Below are 23,009 nucleotides of genomic sequence, written 5' to 3'. Positions count from 1 at the left end.
GTTTGATCACTATTTAATTTAATAATAATATAATTTTATTGACATTATGTGGATGGTTGGTTAAAAAGAGGAATGTTTACTTATCAATATATATTATCTAAAAAAAATTACAATTCTGTACAAGTATCAAAGTTACCTTGATTTCTATCAAAATAATAAGATTAATTTCAATTACTTATCAATTTTTTTTTTTGCTATCTTCTGAACTACTTTCTTTAGCAAATTTTTTTGCCATTTGACGTCGCGTGCGAACCAATATTCTGTGCCCCTCACAATCTAAATCTTCTTCAAAACATTTATCTCGACAACATTTCTTACAAAACCGAAACAAGCACTTTCCTCCCTGAAAGAGAATTAACAAATAGACATTATGAAAAAGAGGTATAATGAATGTTTAACCTTACTTCAAATTAATATTTTACTTCGATCATGAATAGATGTTTTTCAAACATTTTTAAAATGCACAAACACTTTTGCACTTACAAGAGGATTGCGACAAGAGTTATTGACACAAATATCTCCTGTTCGACTGTGTTGTTTACCATTTTCTGGTTTATTAGGTCTTCTCATTATCCTTTTCAGTTTTTTCATTTTCTTCCTTGAAATGCTTCCATCTAGATCATCATGTGCTCTTTTAACATCAGAAGTGCTGTTCTAGAATTAATATTAATTACAAATATTTGTATCCAAACTATTGTGAACACAAAAATGTAGAGTTGAAAATGAAATATATACCTGTACTTTACTTAAATTTTGCATTTTTTCAGTATGTGCTTCAGGAGACATTCTAACATATGGTTGACATATCCAGGGTGGTAATATCAAATTGAAGCCTTGTCTTGTAATGTTCTCATTGTCATCAAATAGTTCCTCACCCAGATGATACGCTAAATACTTGTCTCGCAGTGTTTCACAAACTTTGATAAAATCATTTAAATTTTGGCCAGTAGCCAAAAGTTCTCTTTCATCATTATTGGTATTAAAAGAAAAACTGAAAGACAAGCAATAAAAAATATACAATTTACAAAATTATTATTTTATTCTACCTATTACTGGTGTATATACCTACATTTTATGGAATATTTTAAACAAGTGACCTCGTATAAAAGATATAGGACATGGATATTTCTGCACCAAATCAAGATATTCAAGAGCAATATCCCATGTTACAGGATTAATGCCTTCAAATATTGCAGGATTTGTCAGATTACCTTCAGCACTCATAACACCATCAACTTTAGTATACTCTAGACACCTGTATACATCTTCTAAACATTGAATATTCCCATTTGCAAACATTGGAATTGAAACAGAGCTCCTGAAAAAAAGAGATATAATATTATTTGAACAATTTTCATACCAAAAACATCTTGATGAAAAAGAAGATTAACCTAACAGCTTTGATATAATCCCAATTTGCAACACCTGTTAATGGTCCCTTTTGATCTCTAGTTCTCCCATGTACTGTAAGCAGCTTACATCCTGCACCTTGTAACATCAATGCATATTCCACTGACTTTTCTACACTTTCAAAAATTCTTATTTTACATGTAATTGGTATTGATACTGCCTTTGACATGGTAGATACTAAAAGAAAACAATATTCATACTTTAGTGTGCCCAATAAAGTAAGCAAGAGTAGAAATAGCACTACTTCTTGTAATGACCTATCTTACCTATTTCTTTTAAAAGATCCCAGTCATCTTGAAGAAATGCCCCATACCTCCCACGCTTGGCAATTGACTGTGGGCAACCAAGATTAACATCTATGGCATCACAATTCTTTTCAACTAACTTAGCAGCAGCTGCCATTGTTTCTGGATTGTTTCCACAAAACTACAAAAAGAAAGCTTGTTCATAAATCGTAAGGAATATAGTTAAATGTAAAAGAAACATTAGAATTTAATAGAAAATACCTGAACAATTAAAGGACGATCCTCTTTACAAGTGGTAAAGTTCTCCTTTCTGTATTTGGGATCTTTTATAAATATAGCACTATGTAGCATAGGAGTATAACACAACGTCGCTTCATGTCTTCGACATAACAATCTCCATGCGAGTTCACTCGCATCAACCATAGGTGCGACAACAAAACGTGGTTGTCCAATACGTTCAAACCATTCATATGACATTATAGAGGATTAACTAATATATAAGATATATTTTATTATAGTCAGAATATACAATAAATTAGCTTATTTAAGATATTTCATTTGGATTTATATTAAATAAAATTTAAGCCTTTTAAACAAATTAAACTCAATTACTTTATTTCTATTGCACATAAATTCAATGCCGTTCAGTGTTCACCAACATGACAGTGACATTACGACAAATGACAAGTTCAAATTTGACATATATCCAATCGTATAGTCTCGAGGGATACGCATTACGCCACCAACCACCCGTAGTACATAAGTGTATGATCTATGCGTAGTATGCTACTCGTCGGGCCACCGTTTTATGGCCCGATTTCACCTCAGCCGAGTATCGGTACTTTAGAGAAATGATGGGCAATGTTAGAATGAGGTTATGTATTATCTATTAACTATCGACAGTATTAAGTCGGTGGTTAATACTGTATAATAATACTATGAATAAATTTCCACGTTATTGCCACATTCAAATATTGACAATATTTTTAATATTGAAAAATTTCTAATCGTCACCCTATTTGAGGCAATTATGGTTAATCTTTTGTTGGCCCAACGCTGTCGATTGTGGAGAGGTGTCTCCGACATATTATTATACTACTCATTGGTCTCCGATCATGGTGGTAAACACTAGAGATAATTTGTTGGACCAAAATTATCGAATGTCGATTATGAAGAGTCCTTCATAAACTATGTACATGGTGATTTTTACCCCCGATGCGCCTACCGGTGGTTAAAACATTTTTACAACGAGATAAAATGTTTGACCTACTTAGAAGTCGGCGTGAAAATCTATGTTGTTTTAAAGTCGTTACATACTAGCTTGAGCTGGGAGCTGGGAGTAAGCCACTGCCGCGGCATACTCCCTTTGCTCGCTTGGCTCGTAAGGCGGTTAGATCTATTACTTGTTTGTTATTATACACTAAATATCTTATTTAAATTAGTTTTAAAATGAAAGTTATATTTGAGGAAACAGAAATGTTCTTAATTCTGATTGTACTGTTATTATGCTTAATTACAAAAACAATATATGCTTTAGATAATAATTATTTCGATTGTTCCTAGGAATTCAGCTTGTTGATAAAAATATTTTAATTTATCTAATATCTATGCCCGTAACGTATAAGTTATGTCATATGTCAACCACAGGTGTCAATTTAATTTTTTTTATAGACCAGCTGTCGAACACTGATCATCTGCCGGCGCGTCTGAGTGTTTTTATTGTTGCTTATAATTTCCATTGAAAGTGGAGGTCGTAAATAAATAGTACCCAATATTAATGAGCCTTGTTCTCTTTAACTTGTAACTTAGAGATATACAATACAATAAAGTGCTCTCCTGCAATTTCTTAAATCTAAAAAATGTCTAGCGACTTAATGGTATGTTCAAAATGCTTTATAGTAAATGTGAAGTAAAATAAAACGGTATCATATAACTTCTTTTTATATTGCAGAGTCAATTTTATGCTGCATTAAATTTACCAGTATTGGAAAAAGTTATAGAGCTCACAAAAATCTTGGACCAGGCTGGACCTAGTAAAGACTTTCAAGCACTGTTTCCTCAGTTGGTAAACAATATATTTGCATCACCCAATAACAATGGGTGGGGCCTGCGACAAATTACATGTGAACAAAATAAATACGAATTCGAAGCATTGATGAGTTTTTTAGAACCACATGGACCATTATTTAGAATGTGTTATAAATTATTATTTGATCCTCAGTTGAAATATAATCTTCCTTTAAGTATGCTGCCAGTAAGTATAGAGATTATTATTTCCCAAATAGAAACAGTTTTGAGTTTAACATAAATAATATATTTTTTAATTTTGTTTTAGTTTGAATTACAAATAATATTAGAGAGAGGAGGCAGGTGTCCACAATTTTATTCAGATATGCTAACATTGGATTCTAATTCATTAAATGTGGTTGCATTAGCCTTAAGTATCCTTTTGATATATATCCTTCTTAAGAGGCTTAAGAGGCCATTAAGCTAATCATTTTAATCATTTTTTATCATAATTTGTGTCATAGGCAAGAAGAATTAGAACCTTATTTTTTAAGATAATTATCTTGTAATATATAGTTGTTCTTATTCTCTTAGATGAGTTGAGTATTTTTCAAAATAATATATAAATGAGCAAGTCAAAAGTTTTAGCAGGTGTTGCGATTATCAAACATATGAATCTGACTTTTTGAAACCTTATCACTTATTTTGAGTGTTTTCACATATGTTTATAATGTAACAACATGCATGTTCAAGACTTTTTATTATAAATATTACTGACTATATAATTTTACAATTTAGAACAATGTCTTCTTAAGGATCAAATTTGTTAAAGCGGTCATGTGGTCCCATGCAATTAACCTAAACCTGAAAAAGCAATCTACCTAAACTCAAGCAAGCCAAAAAGAAGCATATCTCTTAATTTTTAAAAAATATGTACTATTATTATCAATTCATTCGTTACTTATATTTAAACTTAATTTTCTGAACTTTCAAAGATAATATAGATGATATAGATGTCAGTGGTGAAGACTTTTCAGTTTCATTAGAAAATCTGTTTACTTTTGTAACCTTATGATGTAGCTATATTAATATGTAAAACAATGTGTTTAATGATCTCCTTTAGATACTTCAGGTATAAAAACCTACATACATTTGATTAAGTGGTGTAATGTAATCATATTTATATAGACATAGATGTCTATGTCTACATATTTATATAAGCATAGATTTATTTTCATTTCCTCAACAAAAAAAATCCAGATCCATTTGATTATTACATATTCAACTTTGCAATACATTTGACAAATAACAACCAAAACAAAAGCTCCTGGGAGATATGGAACAGTGTTTATTTCGCTTTGGCTTGTGACTACCTTACACACTTTTTGCCAACTGATCCCAATACATGTGTTCTACCAGTGATACCACATTATAATGGCAAAGTACCTCTTGTTGCACCACTTCAGTCAGTTAACAGGTAATCTTATTGTACTATATATTTTTACGGAATATACCTTCAATTGGATTAGGTATGTCCTTTGAGAGAGTACAATTTGCTAAAAGAAAAGTACCAACTTGTTAATTAATTGGTTAACAATAGAGTATGCATTTTTATATTGTTGAGGATACATTTATTGGTTTTTACATTTTTAAATATAATATTTTATTTGTCACAGACCTTTAGGTTCACCTTCTTTATTACTTGTACCTGATTTATCTGGTATAAGTAACCAACACCCATCTTCCCAAAATCAATCAAGGAATGAAATCTGGCGTTCAGAAACTGTATTACAAGTTTTTATTGACATTTGGATGAGTGTGGAACAGTTTAATTCACGCAACATTGAGGTAAGTGTTACTTTTAAATTAAGAAAAAAAGCATCAAAGCAACAAAGAATGTACATATTTCAAAATCTTTAAACTCTTTTTTTTTCAGATGTACCAAAGAAATTATCCAGCAATATTTTCAAGTCCTGAAAGAGTGAGGCTAGTGCGAGTTGTTATTAAACATATTTACTCATATTCTGCAAAGTATAATTCTGATCCAGCAGTAAGGTCATCAGCGCTTCGTAAATATGCCAAGCAAATAATGTGTACACGGGCATACCAATATGTAAAACACTTGGTATCAACGTGGCCTCTGGACGCCTCATTTAGACTTGTGATGGAGTTGTGGCTAAGTCTTATACAACCATGGCGATACACAAATAATAACGTCTCTAGAGATAGGTAAAAGCTTGTATTTCTAATAAAATATTAAGTTTCTCAAAATATGTATTAAAATTGTAAATTTGTTTAATTTTCAGGCACAATATTAATCAAAATCAAGATGAAGGAACAAGTGCAAATTTAGATCCAAGCTATATACAGTTCATTGCTGAAAATTTTCCATCATATACCTATATACTACAACTAGTTTTGCCTAGATTTATGAGACTTGATTTATCCACATACAAAAATGCTGTAATGTTATTTAGATTAGGAAAGGTATGTTTTTTAATATGTTTCTTTTAATATTGTTGTACATGTGTATTATTTTTACTTTATGGTTTATTTTTATTATAGGTTTTTTCACAACAACATTTGATGCCCATACTATTGAATTTGGAAAAGGCAATAACTGATAATGTAACAGGCTTGTACACACCTGAAACAAGCTTCAATAATTCTAATCTCGATCAAAGGTAATATTTTAAATATTGACTAGCTTTCCGCCCACGGTTTCGCCTATGTTCTTTCTCAGATTTCAAACTCTCTGTATCAAATTTTAACAAACCGGTTCAGCCCTTTAAAGAAATTGAAAGTATAAATAGTGTAATTAATACGACTTTCTTTTATATTGTGTATAATGATATTGATATATTTAAACATCTATTTTTCTATTACAGTTACACATACAATGGTATATCATTGCATAAATGGGTGTCAATAGCGAAACAAGCGATTTCTGAATTGAATATGATGACAACTTTTGAATATGATCCAATTTGGAGCGAAAATAAGAAGCCACTTTATGTAGAACTTGTTAAAAAAATGATTTCTGCTAAGCATGTGTCTGAAAAATTTGTGGAAGAATATAGGAGTAAATACAATCGAGAAAACCATGGCAAGTCATTAAAATTAATTCTATTAACATACTTTATGAACTTTCTTTCATTTCATTCAATTTATTTATAATGTAGGTTTCTGGGGGAGCATTAAGCAATGGTTTATGATAAATAATAATGATGAAGACCGAATGATATTAGAAGAGTCTGAAAAAGTGCCTGTTTATCTTAATCATTGTATAAATTACTTTACTAATATATTTATGGTGAGTATAAACATTTCATCTTCAGATAATAGTCTTTATACTTGTTAGAAGTGAGGAAGTAAGGGGAGTATCCTCGACCTCAATGTCGGAAAGTTCTATAGAACTATATTATATATAATATATGTGTTGCATATTTGGAGGATTGAACATTCTTCGTACGCACGATTCAGGCTGTGTGGCTTCACTAGTTAACCTATTGTTTGGTCCAATATTTAACCTGGTAAATTTTGGATAGTATATATAAATGCCTCATTACACTACACACTTTATATACCTATCTTCATTAATATATTTGCAAAAATAATAACACAAAACTAATTATCAACAAGGTTAGTGAAGGTTCAGCATTATCGACCAACATTTTAGGATTATAAATATTAAAATCACTAAAGAATGCTTTGTTTACAGAAAGTTTTAATTTAGTTCTTTTGTAATATCTGATAATTTATATTATTTTAAGATGTTCTTAAAATTATTTTCAGGTTAACGACAATATGATGTTGGCGGAGGCTGATGTGATCGATAATTCTTTTGAACATTCATCCTTTGCAAATTCAAATAATTTCTCTTTTTCCATAGCGCAAAAAGTAGGTATAGTTACGTAATTCTTTATTTTTATTAGTATGTTGTCCTTTTTGATGTCAGCGTAAGATCGTAAAAAGCGTTCGTTATCTAACTCGTGATATTGCAAACTGTCGAAAATTGTGATCCATAACATTGCTTTCAAGATTATATTCCTTCGAAGTGTCGTGCTTGGCTGTAATTAAGTAGGCCGTTATGTGGACTGTGGAGTCAGCAGTGTTACCAACTCTCAGAAATATTTACCCCTAACTCTAAGTCAAAACCCCCTAAAACTGCGTCATTTATTTGATAATCCCCCTAAAAAATAATATTCAATCAAAATAATATAATAAGTAATATTCAGTAATATTTGTTAATGCTTTTTATTTATAAATTAACTAATACATTAAAAACTATGTCAGTTTCCTCTGAAGAGTCAGAATTAGTAATGAAAAGGTGCTCATATTTTATACCATTTCATTTACCCACAGAGTAGGTAAATAATGCTGATTAGGAAAATATAATTACACTAGATGTCACCCAGTCCTAAGTCATTCGCTAGGTGAAAAAATAAATTTAATTGATTATTGCATTGGATAGTTCTATTATATTCAGAATATTATATATTCAGAAAAACCCTAAAATTACCCCTAAATATATAAAACCCCTAAAAAAATCCCATTCCACTAATTTACCCCCTAAATTTGGGGGGAAGACCCCCAAGTTGGGAACACTGGGAGTCAGTTTAAGAACACTCACAGTTAAGAATTATTCCGAGAATTTACTTTTCGAACGTCCGTCGAGTTGTCGGAGTCCCGACGGCTCCTATTTCAGTGTAGAAAGCCGTGATATCCGTTTAGTCTATCATCAGCAGCGTGCAGTCGAATGCCATTTCACAATTTTTATGATTTCACTTTGATAGATTATAATCTACGGAAAAATATGTGTATGAATACAATTATAATTAAAAAACTATTTCGAAGCGAAAAGAAGATTCACAAGATTTGAATGTATCTTAACAGATACTAATCAATAAATAAAATCAGATAATAAGGTCAACATTTTTATAAAAAGAATTAATTTATAACTAACATTATAATGAATCATATGAGAAATTTTGTATAAAAAAGATATTTTTTACTTTCAGCTACGAAGCAAACCCACAGGACTGCACTACATGGGCGATCCTGATTTAATGCCTATAATGTCCTATGAAAACACAATTCTTGTTAGACTGCTTTACCAATTGGCAACAAAATTGAACGAACTGGTATATTTTATATTTACTTGTATTCAAATTACTTATAAGTTTCTAAATTTAATGTGACAAATAAGTAAAGTAAATATTTATATAAGAATAATCTATTTAAGTGTAAGTTCATGGACGGTGACGGGTTCCGTAGTTTAAATTTCTACACGTACTCCACACCTAACTAATATAATATGTGTAAGACTTATTCTTGATTTACATATTCACCAACAAGTCATAATTTAAGAAATTAATGTGTTAATAGTCGTTGTTCATTCGTTATATCGCGTTACCGTTGGTTCGACTCGGTCGACATTCGATCGCAAAATAATTAATCTACTGACTCATAATTTTATTTCAATAATTATTATATTATCTAACGTCAAAGAAAACAACTAGACATTAAAATATATAACGGTTTAAATTTCAACAAGAACAAATGTGTCTCGAAAAATGGCCACTTTGTTGTATATTCATAAATTACAAGTTTTGAACTCTTTGCAGTACTGTGATGAATTTGTCACACTGTGGAATCGACAAGACTTTTGGGGATATGCGGCTCGTGAAGTGCTACAAAAACCAATTACAATTCAAACCTATATGAAGGACGTAACCAATCATCAAAACATTGTGTCCAAAGATCTGCCGCCACGATTGTCTTTTAGGAGATTTGGATCAAACATATTTGTCGTGTGGCTTACTATTGGATACATATTTTTTAGACTTTTATCATATAATGGCCTATTTTATATATTATTTTTGATCATGTCGGTACTAATGATTGTTTTGACTAAAGCTTCATTGAAAATGTGTAAAATTATTAAGTCCTAATTGACTATTTTAAATAAATTTATTTTTGTACAGTTGTTTGTTTTATTTTATATTATGGCTAACATTTCAAATACTTCTTTATTACTGGCCTTGAATCTCCTAGGAAATAAAAGTTATAAATCTAAGTAGTTCACGGAACAGAAAATTTAGTATAGTATTATGTCATATGTGATAATATAAAGTACATCGACTTAAAAAAGGAGAAGATTCCTTAATATATTCAATTATTCTACATATAATTATTGTTATAAATTGTTTATTACAAGGTACATTACGTAAAATATGCACCCCAGATTCCTACTATAGCTTTCGAAGTACCTTGCCGATACAGTATATTCAATATCTGAGTGAATGAATAAAATTTTATATTGATATTAGAAATTAAAAATTCTGCAGTGTAAAACATTATCCAAGATAGCTTGACTCAATAAATAACTTGATTAAATTATAATTGTATTATACGATTACCACCTTCGTGTTTATGCGTTTAAATGTCGTTTACCAGACTCATATTGATAGCAGCTACAAATTACGTCAAAACTCAAATAAAAAAATAACACAACACACATATAAAACTGTTTATTATCAACAATATCGTTTGAGCGTAAGCCTTGGCACGATGTTCATAGAGGCGAGTTCTTGGAAGAGCAGCTTGCACGCGTACGGCATCTCGACGGCGGCGACCGCGGCGGAGGAGCGGCACGCGTGGCACCACGCGCGGCTCGCCAGCCGCCCGCACGCGCCGCAGATGTCCGCGCTGAACGCGTCCGACGCGAACATCAGCCGCTCCATTAGCAACATGCTGGAACATTTCCGTGAGCGTCACTATGACTTTGTCATAAGGAAAGAAATGAAAAATGGTGTCGCTCAGCTGTGAAACTCTTATTTGTATGAAAAACCGCAATATTCCATATCTGTCTGTATCGGACCGAATCATAGTAGATGATGCTTTACTATTTGCACTCCTTAATGCAATGTTAAAACACAATTTAGGTGGTCCTTTGAAAGCTCTGCCGATCTGTAGGCGGACTACAGCAATTAAATCGAACTATTTAAACGGATCAAATGGTCCTAATGGCCTATTATTAATAATCTGCTCAAGAGCGGCCAGTCGCTTCTCCGCTGTGTTATTTCTTATGCATACCTAGCTCCGTATCCAATGAGGCAGTCGCGCTCCATCTCGCCGAGCCTCAGGCCGCCGTCGCGCGAGCGCCCCTCGGTGGGCTGGCGTGTGAGCACCGCACGCGGCCCGCGAGCGCGTGCGTGCATTTTGTCTTGCACCATGTGTTTTAACTTCTGGTAGTACACCTATACAAATATGGTAAGTGGCTTTTAATTGACACACTTTTGTGCTGGAGCTGTTGTTACATTGTAGCTATCTTGATTACAAAAACGAATATTACATGATTGGACAACCTTATTAGGTATTTATATTAACTTTTTTTTCGTAAAAGGGCAATAATCAAAATTAAAATATAACTTGCTAAATTAAGATACACAAGTGTGCAAAAATAAGTGAACTCGCTTTCCCATCCCCCTTTCAGTCCGAAACAAGAGATACGACTGCGGACAGAGTACAGAAAATAAATATTGCAAAAGTATACTCACAGGTCCAGAATAAATATAAGCTTCGAGAGGTTCCCCTGTTAAGCCTGAATAAAATATATCTTTACCATGATAGTTATAACCATGTTTTTCCAATTCATTACATACATCACTCACTTTTGAACCTCCAAATGCAGTACCTGAGAAATCAATATAAACATTACAGACTATTACCATATTCAATTGCGATCATAATACTAACAAATAAATTTAATGTTCATACCATAATGAAATTTTCCTTCCATCAGACCAGCCTTTCCAGCTAAAAGCTCGATAGTTTTTCCAACCGTCATTCGGGAGGGGAAACCGTGCGGATTCATAATCATATCAGGACAAATACCTCTGTCATTAAAGGGCATATCTTCCTGCTGTACTATAAGACCAGTGACACCCTTCTGTCCGTGACGCGAACTGAACTTATCTCCTATCTCTGGTATTCTTGTCTGTCTCAATAAGATTTTAATCAGAAATGCATCCTCTGAGTTTGAAGAGACCATTACTTTTTCTATATAAGATTCAACTGGACCTTTATATGTGATAGGAACATCTTTATAGTCTATTTGTTGGGGTTGACCTTGACTAATAGGATTTAATGTGGCTGGAGGCATTTGTTTGTTTACTAGCACTTGCCGATTTTCGACCATTTCCCCAGGAGCCGCTATTCCATCAGTATCTAAAATTTCGTGCGCTTTAATAATTTTACCGGTATTGGCATCACGAGACGGTCCCAATATTCGATCTGATGTTTGATTACTGTATCTCTTCATGGTTGTCTTTGCATTTTTATATACTAAACACCGGCCATAACCACGGTCAATGGAAGCTCTATTTAAAATTAAGGCATCTTCGATGTCGTAACCGCTGTAACTCATTACAGCAACAGTTGCGTTCTGTCCAGCAGGCAACTTGTCGAAGTTGGTTAATTCTATTGTCCTAGTTTTAACCATCGGACATTGGGGATATACTAAGTTGTACATAAGAGAATCAATCCTATTTTTCTGATTGTAGCCAATTGTTCCTGTAATTTTGAAACAAAGTATGTTTCAGATATTTCACAGACACTTTGCATATGACACTTGCTCAGTTGGGTAGGTATTATTATTATCTAGTTAACTACATTCCCTTGAATATAACTATTATGCATAATGGAAAGATGAAGAAAGGAGAGGAATAGTGAAAAGGGATGCGAGTCCCTTACTTTTAAATTTCTACAAAAAAGACATAGTGAAAAGGTTACGACAACAATCATAGTACATAATTGTCAAACAATAATGACCATAGTATACAATGCACAAACTTATTAGCACTATTCAAAACTTTGACAAACAATTTCAGGCACGAATGCAAAATAATACTAATGTAGGAAATATATTTTAATTTACAATAAAAATATAAATTACAATAATGATAATTTTAAAACGATAAGCACTCACCCATTGCCTGTTTGCCCATAGCACATTGGTATGTATTTCTAGGGCTTTGATTGTGATGAGGATATGGAACAAGCCCAGCACAAACTCCTAAGATTGTAAAAGGTTCTATTTCTAAATGTGTTGTCACATAGGGATCAATCTCGGCCTCCACTGTAGCTATATGACTATCATTCTCCTCGTTTACATCTAAATATTCTATAAGGCCATCTTTTAAAAAGTCTTGGAACTTCTTTAAACCTCTTTTAAGTTCATTTATATGTTGTTGCTTAACTAATGGATATCCTCTTTCAACTATTATGTAAGGGCGACAAAGTCTGCCTGCATCACTACAGATATATACAGTCCTTTGGTTGTGATTTGGATAGATTGAAACAAATGCGGATATTAATCCTCGCCGACGAAACATTCTGAATATTTTTATTAGTTTTTTGTACTGCCTTGTAACACCCAATATATTACCTAAAAATAATAAATAAAAAATATGATCATTTTAGTTTATATATAATTAAGATTTCGAATAGCTCCAATATTATTATGGTATAGAAATAGTAAATATATATATATAAGAAGAAGTTTACAAGCTTAAAGAAAAGTATTGAATTAGATTATTAAAGGTTTCCTTACCATTAAGAAAAACCATGTAATTGGCTGGATGATTAATTTCTTCTCCACCTAAGAGCCTCACATCTTCTACACCAGCATTACAGGCCAACCTAGCAATAGGTTCTTCAGAACACTCTGTAGTTATGTGTGTCATCAAAGCCAAGTTTTTGACGAGGCCACACCCTTCGCCTTCTGGCGTGTCGGAAGGGCACAACATACCCCACTGTGAAGGCTGTAAAGATCTAGGACCGGAAACTTTACGAGTCTTCTCAAACTGTGAATTTACTCTTGTCATCATTCCCAATGCAGATATATAACTAAGTCGACTCAGTACCTGTGTCACACCATGTCTCTCCATTTTAAATCTCTTGATGGTCCAGTTACCCTTTAATTAAACAGTTACAATACAATTTATATTTCTTTTTTATGTACAATAAAAGTGTTATAATAAATAAATAAATATAGTTTCTCTACTTAATAAAATAATGGGTACTCGCCATATTAAGAGTAAGTAGTATTCAATTACTACATCAAAAATGACGTAAAAATATTGAAGTTACACTTACACTTGAAATAGCTGTAAACAGTCCATTAGTAATTGAGTCAGGTCTCATATGTTTGACAATATCAAAAGGTGCAGCCTTGACTTTGGGTATTATTTTTTCCGCAATAGATTTAAGTTCCCAATTAAATCTCTTAAATAAATCTTCAAACATTAAAGCTAATAGTGAGCCAGCCAATTCCAGTCTCTTATTTCCATAATAATCAGGATCATCAATTGCTGTTTTATTAGATTCAGCTTCAATAACCCTCCTCACCATGATTGCTAAGTAAATAGCTTTAACATAAAAATTGTAATTTTCTACTGCTACATGGGCTAAGATAGTAGTAGCTAATAGTTCTCTGGCTTCATCTACAGGAGTTTTAATTTTAGAATGTGAAGACGGAAACCTAAACAGAAAAAAATGGCAATAAATATAATTGTACATCAATGCAATAAGCACCCACATTGAGTGTATTAGGAGTAGTTTTTATATGAATTTTTAAGCACCTTTTAGCTTTAAACTTTTGTCCAATATATGTAAGGGCTTGATTTTGTGTGAATATTTTTAAATTATGACAATCCATTATACATGGCGCCATTTTTTTAACTGTGTTATCATCCGTACCAATTAATTGCATAATTTCTTGATCGCTGCATATACCCATCGCTTTAAATGCTATTGCAATTGGGATATCCTAAAATACATTTCAAATATTGTATTATATTTTAGATAATTTTTAATATAGATTTGCAACATAAAATATAAAAATTATATACATCTGACAATGCATTGTGTCTCAGAACATATTTTCCATTCTTCACAATAACATTTGTTCTTGTTTTCTTTTCATGTGTTGAACTGGTCACTTGACATTGAATAGCTCCTTTAAACTCATCTACAATCATCCTGTTTCTAGATAGTTGTTCTTGTATTAATATCACCTTTTCTTGACCTAGAATAAAATATGTTTGTTCAGTTGTTAGGTATTCAAATTTTTCTAAAACAACTTACCAACAAGACATAAATACCTCTTATAATAAAATAACCACCAGGATCATGAGGACATTCATTCAATTGTGAGAGTTCGTAATCAGATTTATTTGTTAAAACACAGTTTGAGGATCTAAGCATTAATGGCATCCTGTAATAAATTAACTTTTTGTAGAAAGAAAACATTGTTTGAAATATTAATTGTAGGAAAAAAAAGTTTCATAGTAATTGAGAGTAAGCCTACTAAATTACCTTCCTATGAGTTGTTTGTTTTTAATGACCCTTTGATTCCCTCTAATATATTCAATATCAACTGTTATAGGTGCTGAATAAGTAAGGTCCCTGAGGCGACATTCGTGAGGTGTTGTAGGCTTTGTGATGTTAAAGCCTTCTTCAAGATCTGGTGTACCCACATAGGCATTTAAATATTTTAAATAAAACAGTGGATCTGAATCACAAAATATTTTCTCATTTGCTTGGACAATTTTCTTTATTTCTACATTGATTAAGTAATTGAATGAATCAATGTGTTGCTTTACTAATCCTTTTACTTGAAGAAATGATGGAACCAGTTTCCATTTGTCCTGTAAGATATATGCTATGAAATTCGAGGTATAGTTAAATAATACAAGCATATGTTAATGCACTTTAGGTACGTGTTTTAATAAAAATAATATAGAAGCTTGTGAAATTGAATTAAAAGCAAAAAATCTAAATGGACACTACCTAACCTCTAAAGCTTTAACCGGTTCTCGTAATCCTTTCGAGCTATCCCATTCTGTCTGTTTCTTATTGATTTCTCCCATTTTTTGATATTTTTTAAACCATTTAGTTCAAGATTTCATAGAAAGATAAATTAATAATTATAATAAATGACATGTTTTCATTTTCATTTCCATTTCTGAAGTCTAACCAGGCAAATTAAATATTTTTTGGCAATGACAAATGACACTTTATCATTATTGCCAATGTTAAAAAAAATGTATTCTAGGAATAAAGACTGCCGGATACATTGTTGCGGGCTAGTTAACCTAATGTCGCACCGGAGAAGTTACCACACTTCCACAGAAGATCGGCGTGAAATAGTAGTAATAGCAATAGCTTGCTATTTTGTTTCGTTTGGTGAATCGGAGAACCGAAGGCCCGTATCCTTTTCCTTACTCTTTCTACATATTTAAGGAATAGAGATTCCCGTCGTCAATGCTTTCCATATCCTTTATCCCTTAAAAAAACGGGCAACGCACATGCAGAGGCCTCATCTCGGCAAAAGTTCATGAGCGCGATCACTACGATCCATTACCGTCAGACGAACCACCAGCTCAATTGCCCGATATTGCATAAAAACAGCACTGAGCTCGTTTTTGGGTGAATGGAGTTTCGACTAGATCCGTGGTTTCTGGTATCTAATAAAAGGCTTTATAATTAAATGGTCAGATTTTTTAAATATTTTATCTATCTTTGCGTTAATCTATATCCCACTCTAGTCTCTGTGGATTATGAAGTTTACTTTACAACCAAAATTACATAAAAATATTGATCATGAATGGAATTATAGTAAAATAGTTATAAACTCCGTTTAATTGTTTCCCTGCAATGGACTTTTAATGTATATGGAATTTATAACTAATTGCTATACAAAATGGTTTATGAGCCGATTCCGAGAACGGTCCGCATTATTTTGCTGGGTGAACCAGGAGTCGGCAAAACATCACTCATTCTCTCTTTAGTTACCGAAGAATTTACAGAACATGTTCCACCTAAGGCGGAAGAGATCACAATTCCTGCTGATGTTACACCAGAACAAGTACCGACAAATATTGTTGATATATGTTGTACGTATCACAAGTTCCATAAAATCTTGAACACATTTCTAAATTCCCATGTACAAGTTTTTATAAACGATTAATTGTTTCAGTGTGTGAACAAACTATTGAACAAGTTGCAGAAGAAATAGAAAAGGCTCATGTGATTTGTATCGTATTTTCTGTTGACAAGCAAGAAACGCTAAATAAAGTCGCATCGTACTGGCTACCATTTGTTAGGGACAACTGTCCAGAAGATTATAGGAAACCAGTGATCTTAGTAGGAAATAAAATTGACTTAATTGATTATTCGATTATAGATGTAAGTATAATGAATTTAAATTTATTACTATTTCTTAATTCTTGACAGAAAAATAGAGTCAGTTTGACTTCCATTACTGTATATCTCCTTTTCTCAATTCTAATTTTTGTTTGAGTATCGATAATATAATATTTTTAATGTCAATATGTTTAATTATGTAATTACTGTAATATTCATTCATGCGATTATTGTGTATTTCTAGAATATTTGGGATATAGCAGAGGAATACCCAGAGGTAGACCGATGTATTGAATGTTCTGCTAAGACTTTAACGAATGTTTCTGAAATGTTCTATAATGCACAAAAAGCTGTTTTGCACCCAATTCATCCAATTTACTCAATTGAAGAACAAGAAGTGAGTATAAATATATATATTTAAAATCCTTATTTCTCTTTTTCTTTCTTTTTTATTATCATGCCAGGGAAGCCAAGCACTTTAACCACACACATCACAATCTCACCTGATGGTAAGCTAAGATGTGGTCTAAGATGGAGTGAGCTTCCCTAGAAGGACCTGTTCACTCTTCACTTGATGGCCTCCATATTGTACTAGTCGGGGATCACAGACTCAGGAAGCATGTTCCAATCCCTTGCGGTTCCAATAAAGAATATGGAATCAAACTGCTTAGTCCAGGTACATGGAACGTCGACCAAATAGCGGTTCCTAGAGTCTGTGCACCTCGACTACCGATAAAAGAATAGGGATGGCTGATGATCAAGCTGTGTCACTCTCTAAAGCGTATGCGCTAAAAGACGAAAAAAATGTTCCGAGTAGGCGTTAAGGTGATACCAAGAAGCTCAAGGTGGTGGCTTTTCGGCTTGGATACACCTTAGAAAGTCAAAGTTAGTTGTAATGGATGTTTAGCAGTAAATAGACACACCTGGGTCTTATTGTTTTGCCTGGTTTTGCCTGGGTTTATTTGTATGCTTTTGAAGATACATTAATATGTTATATTTTAAACATATTAAAATTTTGCAGCTTACAGAAAGGTGTAAAAAGGCACTATCAAGAATATTCAAAATATGTGATTTAGATGGTGATGGCCTTTTGGATGATTACGAAATAACAGTATTTCAGAAAAAATGCTTCGATTCTCCTTTACAACTGCAGGTGCAAATGATCTTTTTGATGAGAAGCCTATTTATTTTATTATGATATGTAATTATATAAGATAATAATTTCAATATTTTATTCAGGTTTTAGATGAAGTAAAATCTGTAATAGCACAAAATATTGCTGGAGGAATAGAGAATGAATGTATTACAATGAAAGGATTTATATTCTTACACTGCCTCTTTATACAGCGAGGAAGGAATGAGACTACATGGACAGTACTACGTAAATTTGGTTATGATGAAAGTTTGGAATTGACGCAAAGTTATTTATATGCTAAGTATGTTCAATGTTCAATAACATTCCATTCCGGAGGCCCATTTCCTTTTCCTCACCCATCCCAGTCCATTCCTTCTTTCCAGTCTTTGATCCTTTCCTTTTCCCTTATCCCATAAAAGCGGGCAGCACATTTGTAGAGGCACTACCTTTGCGAATGTTCATGGGCGGTGGTGATCGCTTACCATCAGGCGAACCACCAGCTCAGTTGCCCGTTATGACATAAAAAAAATAAATATATATTTATAAACAATATGAAATCGATAAAATCATGAAATTTCATTTTATAGTTTGAAAATACCAGCAGGCAGTACATCGGAACTGTCATATAAAGGTCAACAATTCTTGACACAAGTGTTTGAAAAGTATGATAGAGATAAAGATGGAATGTTAAATCCTACAGAATTGAAAAATGTGTTTTTGTGTTGTCCGCGCATACCCTGGCATAATTTAAGGTATACTGTGCCAACCAATGATAAGGTATGCTTTGTTAATATTAATTCATATAATGATTTGATATAACATATAAATTGGTGTACAATATATATTTTTTCTTTTTTCAGGGGTACTTGACATTACAAGGCTGGATGTGTCGTTGGACTTTAATGACCCTGCTAGACTTGCAAAGTACAAGTGCTTACTTAGCCTATTTGGGATATAATTTCTTAGAAAATGAGTCCCAAAAATCAGCGTTCCATAGTAAGTAGAAGTGTATTACTATATGTAGCAATGACTGTTTTTTTTTTATTCTCCCACATTGTCTGACAATCAGTTTATCATTTGATGTTGCGTATACATATGCAGTTTTAATTAACCTTTCTTAACAAAATTTTTCTTATGTTTAAACAATAGAGAAATTTTATCTTATTTATATTTCAACTAATTCCAATGGCCCATTATATTTATATATATATTTCTTTTTTTCAGTTACACGTGAGAAAAAAATTGATATTGCTAAAAAGCAATCAAGCCGTAATGTATACCAGTGTCATATCATTGGACCCAGAGGTTGTGGTAAAACATCCATATGTAGGAGTTTTTTAGGAATAGCACATAAGGTAACATAAAAACTATTACTAAAGATGTACCTACAAGCCATGACTTCTTCAATGGCCAATTTTGTACATAATTTTATGTGTTAATATTATTATTCATTTAATATTATATTCTAATGATGTGATGGCATAAAATTAAAAGTGCATGTTTGTATTAGTTGTTTTTATGCTTAGTATTTATGAAGTTTCTGTTATCATTGATTCCTAATGAAAAATAGCATGTTATCTGAACTGTTTCATAATAATATCGACAGAAAATCAAACCTCATTCCAATGAGCGAGGAGACGGATACTCCACAGAAAATAATTGTTGCATCAATACAGTATTAGTGTATGGCCAAGAAAAGTACTTAGTTTTAAAGGAAATACCGATAACACGTGTGTCCGACCCGCTGCAACCACATGAAGTTAATTGCGATGTTGCTTGTCTCGTCTATGACGTCACTGCTAGCAGATCTTTTGAGTTTATTGCTAGAATATATATTGTGAGTACATTAATTCATTAAATTTAGCACTGAAATATGTCTAGGAAAAAAAAATACACACGAAGTTAATCAACAGGACAAACTGCTTGCATCAATTATAAACATCAATTTTACAAGAATTATATTAAAACAATATTTTTTAGAAATATTTTGCTGAGAGTCACATCCCGGTTCTGATTGTTGGAACTAAAGGAGATGGAATGATTACTAGACAGGAATATATTCTACAACCAGAAGTATTTTGTAGCAAGTATCAATTGCTTCCACCTCAGCTGTTTAATATTAAAGAGAATAAGCATGATATTTTAGTGAAACTGGCGACAATGGCTGCTTTTCCGTAAGTATAGTAAATGAGATGCGAATTACTGGCACACTAAAAAAAAAAAAAAATTGGAATTCATTGTGATTTATTAGTCATTAAAATGTGTTTAAAGAAATGTTGTAAAGATTTATTTAGCTAATAGCTACTCGTACAAATATAATATATCTGTACACAATTAATTATATTGAACTGTGTCTGCATTTTGTGTTACGTTTATTTATTTATTAAAATTATTGAAATTGGTCAAGTCCATTTACATTTTATTACTAGTTCAATCAATCTCTTTAGATTAAATTTAAACGTATCAGTGTAAATTGAATGTACTACCTAGTAAACCGCAATTGGCTAATAATGTTACTGTTTATTTAATTCACAATATGTTAACCAGTCAATTTCAAGCTGCTTGGATTTTGTTCAGCAAACACAGGTTAGTTGTATGTATGGTGCTATCTAGTAATTAATATTAAACTAAACAAATATGTTGTAGTTATATATATATATATATATATATATATATATATATTATTCTTAAAATTTACTAGCTTTCCCGTCTGTTAAAAGAAAGGGGTATCTTTATCTTAATAAATACGTCGCCGTAAAATCGTAAATACCGTTAGACGACAATCTCGGGGGAATCTATCCCGAGTAATTGTGTATCGATTGATTGTGATTCGTAACACACGCTGCGTATTGTCACGGTTTGGCTTCAGATGAAGGGTTCGAATCCTCTATGGTAACGATTTTTTTTCATATTCTTAAAGTACTTAATTTAAAAAAATATATATAAATACACAATAATAATTTTGCATTACTGTATAACGAGCGTTACATATGTGTGCGTTACATACTCGCGAGTTATTTTTTAATCATAACGGTTTATACAATGTTGCGGCAACATGTTTAACAACTGTATAGTGTGTGTTTGTCACTTAACTTCTCAAAAACGGCTGGTTTGATTTGGTTAAAATCTTAATTGTGTCACTTCAATCAATCGAACCCGGCACTGGTGACGTTGAAACTAATAAAAACTACTATTATTTTAGACATCTCAAACAATTTGCGAGTTTCGCTGGCGATAACTCGTCCTGGTGGAAGGCTGGTATTGGGGTCGCCGCTGCAACTATTATGGGACTCGTTCTTATCAAGATACTTAACTTCCAGAGACAATAGATGAAACAAAGTATGAGTAATTGCCTTTTTGGTGAAAAGTGCAAACACGTTACAAATTACAAGAATGTAATATAAAATATATAAGTAAACCTACAAATTATAATAATAAATTAAAGAAAACCACCAAAGAAGCTCCCGTATATAAAATATTTTATTTTGAGTTGTAAATAAACACATTAAATTGAATATATTGACTTTTATTTCAGTTTTTTCCTTATAAAATAGAATAGACGCGAACGTCGCACCAGTTCATCCTAAAGTGTATTTAATAAAACCTTGTAAAATTTTGGTTACTTCCGTAAGTTGTGTTAACTATTTAATAAAGGTAATTTCAAAAATTTCTGAACAAAACCTAAGAGGTAACGAGCGAAGCCGAGGTGGACCGCTAGTTTTTTTTATAAAGTACTTTATTGGAACCGCCTCTGGTGGATTCACAAGTACACACTGTAGTACAAGTTTCGTTTTTTAGTTGACCCTCGTGGAATAATTGGATAGCTTACTCATAATTTGACGTGCGTTTTCTATAACTGGAAAAAGTTCTTAAAAGCGATCCACTATTTTTTTTAACCAGATAGATTAGTTTATAAAGAAGGCATTATAAACTACTCTTTCTTCTTCCTAATAATGGTAAAAAAGTAGATATAATTTGAAGAAAAATAAAAAATAATTAGTACATAATATTGCCAAGGTTTAAAAAAAAATATATGTGAATTGTGGAATATGTATTTATTAAAACACGAAAAAATTAACTTACCTAATACAGATATTCTAATGAATCTTAGCTAAATTGACAATAAGATATTAATCAGTTAGGTAGGATTTGTGTGTCTCAAGTTGATTTTGTCTCCTAGTCTTAGTGTAATATTTTATTAGAAGCATTTCTATTATGTAAAGAATATTACATAACATTGGAAGTTGACTGTGTTGGTACAAAGTTAATTTTCGATATAAAATACAACACATTTTTAAAGATTAATTTGAGTAAGACATTTTTGAAAACTTTCGTTTATTTCTTACTTTTACATTAAATTTTTATAATAAAGTTTAAGATAGTCGTATATCTTATATTGTTTAAAGTTGTGTTACAAATGTTCCCTTATAGTGAAAACAAAATCGTTCATTATATAACATTAAAGAGAAACTGTCTCTTTACATCCAATTAACAAAAAACAAATACATTTTATCTGTACCAACCCAGTTGTTTTTTCAAATCTGCTAAGAATATATCTTACATCAGTCAAGAAAACTTAAAAGCTAATACGGCCGTTGTCTGTCTCTGCCGCTGTAACAAAAAAATTTAAATAAGTTAATGTTCAGGAAAAAATAAAATACTTTTTAACAAGACATCTGTTTCAAAGCATTATATCCATATTTTTTTTGGACATCTGTACCACGGGCGAAGCCTGGTACCGGACAAACAGAGTAAGTATCTTATAAATTATGAAATCGTTATTATGCTTGTGTTAATCAAATCACATGTAAATTACTGACCCTCCATCGCCTCTCATGGCGCCGCCGCTGGAGCCGCGGTCGCCGCCGCCCGAGCCCCGGCGGTCTCCGGAGCGGTCAGAGCCGCGGTCTGGGCGGCCGCCCCAGCCGCCGCGCCCCCCGCCGCCCCCGCGCCCTCCACCGCCGCGCCCACCCCGCCCGGGGGGACCGCCTCCACGGCCG

At 32.4% G+C, this 23,009-nt stretch overlaps 5 protein-coding genes across 7 annotated transcripts in view; 2 read left to right on the top strand and 3 right to left on the bottom strand.

Moving 5' to 3' along the window:
- Nucleotides 1–75: 75 nt before the first annotated feature.
- Nucleotides 76–2,560, bottom strand: LOC119834775 (tRNA-dihydrouridine(16/17) synthase [NAD(P)(+)]-like). Its single transcript, XM_038359266.1, has 7 exons — nucleotides 1,917–2,560; nucleotides 1,677–1,836; nucleotides 1,392–1,587; nucleotides 1,070–1,318; nucleotides 736–991; nucleotides 484–654; nucleotides 76–343 (listed from the first exon to the last, which is right to left on the bottom strand). Exons 1-7 carry the CDS (start codon nucleotides 2,130–2,132, stop codon nucleotides 179–181), a joined length of 1,413 nt encoding a protein of 470 aa, XP_038215194.1. The 5' UTR covers nucleotides 2,133–2,560; the 3' UTR covers nucleotides 76–178.
- Nucleotides 2,561–3,309: 749 nt separating this feature from the next.
- On the top strand, nucleotides 3,310–9,648 carry LOC119835159 (sphingomyelin phosphodiesterase 4). The gene is made up of 13 exons (XM_038359829.1): nucleotides 3,310–3,532; nucleotides 3,607–3,909; nucleotides 3,991–4,096; nucleotides 4,923–5,139; nucleotides 5,339–5,510; nucleotides 5,599–5,891; nucleotides 5,969–6,149; nucleotides 6,228–6,346; nucleotides 6,551–6,768; nucleotides 6,845–6,975; nucleotides 7,458–7,562; nucleotides 8,684–8,806; nucleotides 9,290–9,648. The coding sequence occupies exons 1-13, from the start codon at nucleotides 3,515–3,517 to the stop codon at nucleotides 9,614–9,616; spliced, it is 2,313 nt and encodes a 770-aa protein (XP_038215757.1). The 5' UTR covers nucleotides 3,310–3,514; the 3' UTR covers nucleotides 9,617–9,648.
- A 531-nt stretch (nucleotides 9,649–10,179) lies between these two features.
- On the bottom strand, nucleotides 10,180–15,723 carry LOC119835062 (DNA-directed RNA polymerase III subunit RPC2). Its single transcript, XM_038359676.1, has 12 exons — nucleotides 15,524–15,723; nucleotides 15,045–15,376; nucleotides 14,831–14,943; nucleotides 14,579–14,754; nucleotides 14,309–14,496; nucleotides 13,824–14,208; nucleotides 13,279–13,642; nucleotides 12,655–13,113; nucleotides 11,445–12,239; nucleotides 11,225–11,361; nucleotides 10,761–10,924; nucleotides 10,180–10,418 (listed from the first exon to the last, which is right to left on the bottom strand). The coding sequence occupies exons 1-12, from the start codon at nucleotides 15,596–15,598 to the stop codon at nucleotides 10,202–10,204; spliced, it is 3,405 nt and encodes a 1,134-aa protein (XP_038215604.1). The 5' UTR covers nucleotides 15,599–15,723; the 3' UTR covers nucleotides 10,180–10,201.
- A 550-nt stretch (nucleotides 15,724–16,273) lies between these two features.
- Nucleotides 16,274–21,524, top strand: LOC119835166 (mitochondrial Rho GTPase). Of its 3 annotated transcripts, none has more exons than XM_038359842.1 (12): nucleotides 16,274–16,624; nucleotides 16,708–16,916; nucleotides 17,119–17,271; nucleotides 17,896–18,027; nucleotides 18,114–18,310; nucleotides 18,597–18,786; nucleotides 18,870–19,005; nucleotides 19,234–19,364; nucleotides 19,616–19,846; nucleotides 19,990–20,183; nucleotides 20,587–20,595; nucleotides 21,212–21,524. In XM_038359842.1, exons 1-12 carry the CDS (start codon nucleotides 16,432–16,434, stop codon nucleotides 21,336–21,338), a joined length of 1,902 nt encoding a protein of 633 aa, XP_038215770.1. In that variant the 5' UTR covers nucleotides 16,274–16,431; the 3' UTR covers nucleotides 21,339–21,524. The 3 variants fall into 3 exon arrangements, with proteins under 3 accessions (XP_038215770.1, XP_038215769.1, XP_038215771.1); XM_038359841.1 differs by having other exon boundaries at nucleotides 20,557–20,595; XM_038359843.1 differs by lacking the exon at nucleotides 20,587–20,595.
- A 521-nt stretch (nucleotides 21,525–22,045) lies between these two features.
- LOC119834852 (RNA-binding protein cabeza-like) overlaps nucleotides 22,046–23,009 on the bottom strand; it is a 6,470-nt gene continuing 5,506 nt past the window's right edge. Inside the window, exons 7-8 of the mRNA XM_038359369.1 lie at nucleotides 22,830–22,998; nucleotides 22,046–22,620 (exon numbers count right to left, since the gene is read on the bottom strand). Of these exons, the coding sequence (XP_038215297.1) occupies nucleotides 22,593–22,620; nucleotides 22,830–22,998 (197 nt within the window). The 3' untranslated portion in view covers nucleotides 22,046–22,592. The remainder of the gene's footprint in view (nucleotides 22,621–22,829; nucleotides 22,999–23,009) is intronic.

This window comes from Zerene cesonia, chromosome 20, assembly GCF_012273895.1.
Source record: "Zerene cesonia ecotype Mississippi chromosome 20, Zerene_cesonia_1.1, whole genome shotgun sequence".
NCBI classification, from domain to species: domain Eukaryota; kingdom Metazoa; phylum Arthropoda; class Insecta; order Lepidoptera; family Pieridae; genus Zerene; species Zerene cesonia.
This window is presented reverse-complemented; position numbering and strand designations above follow the sequence as displayed.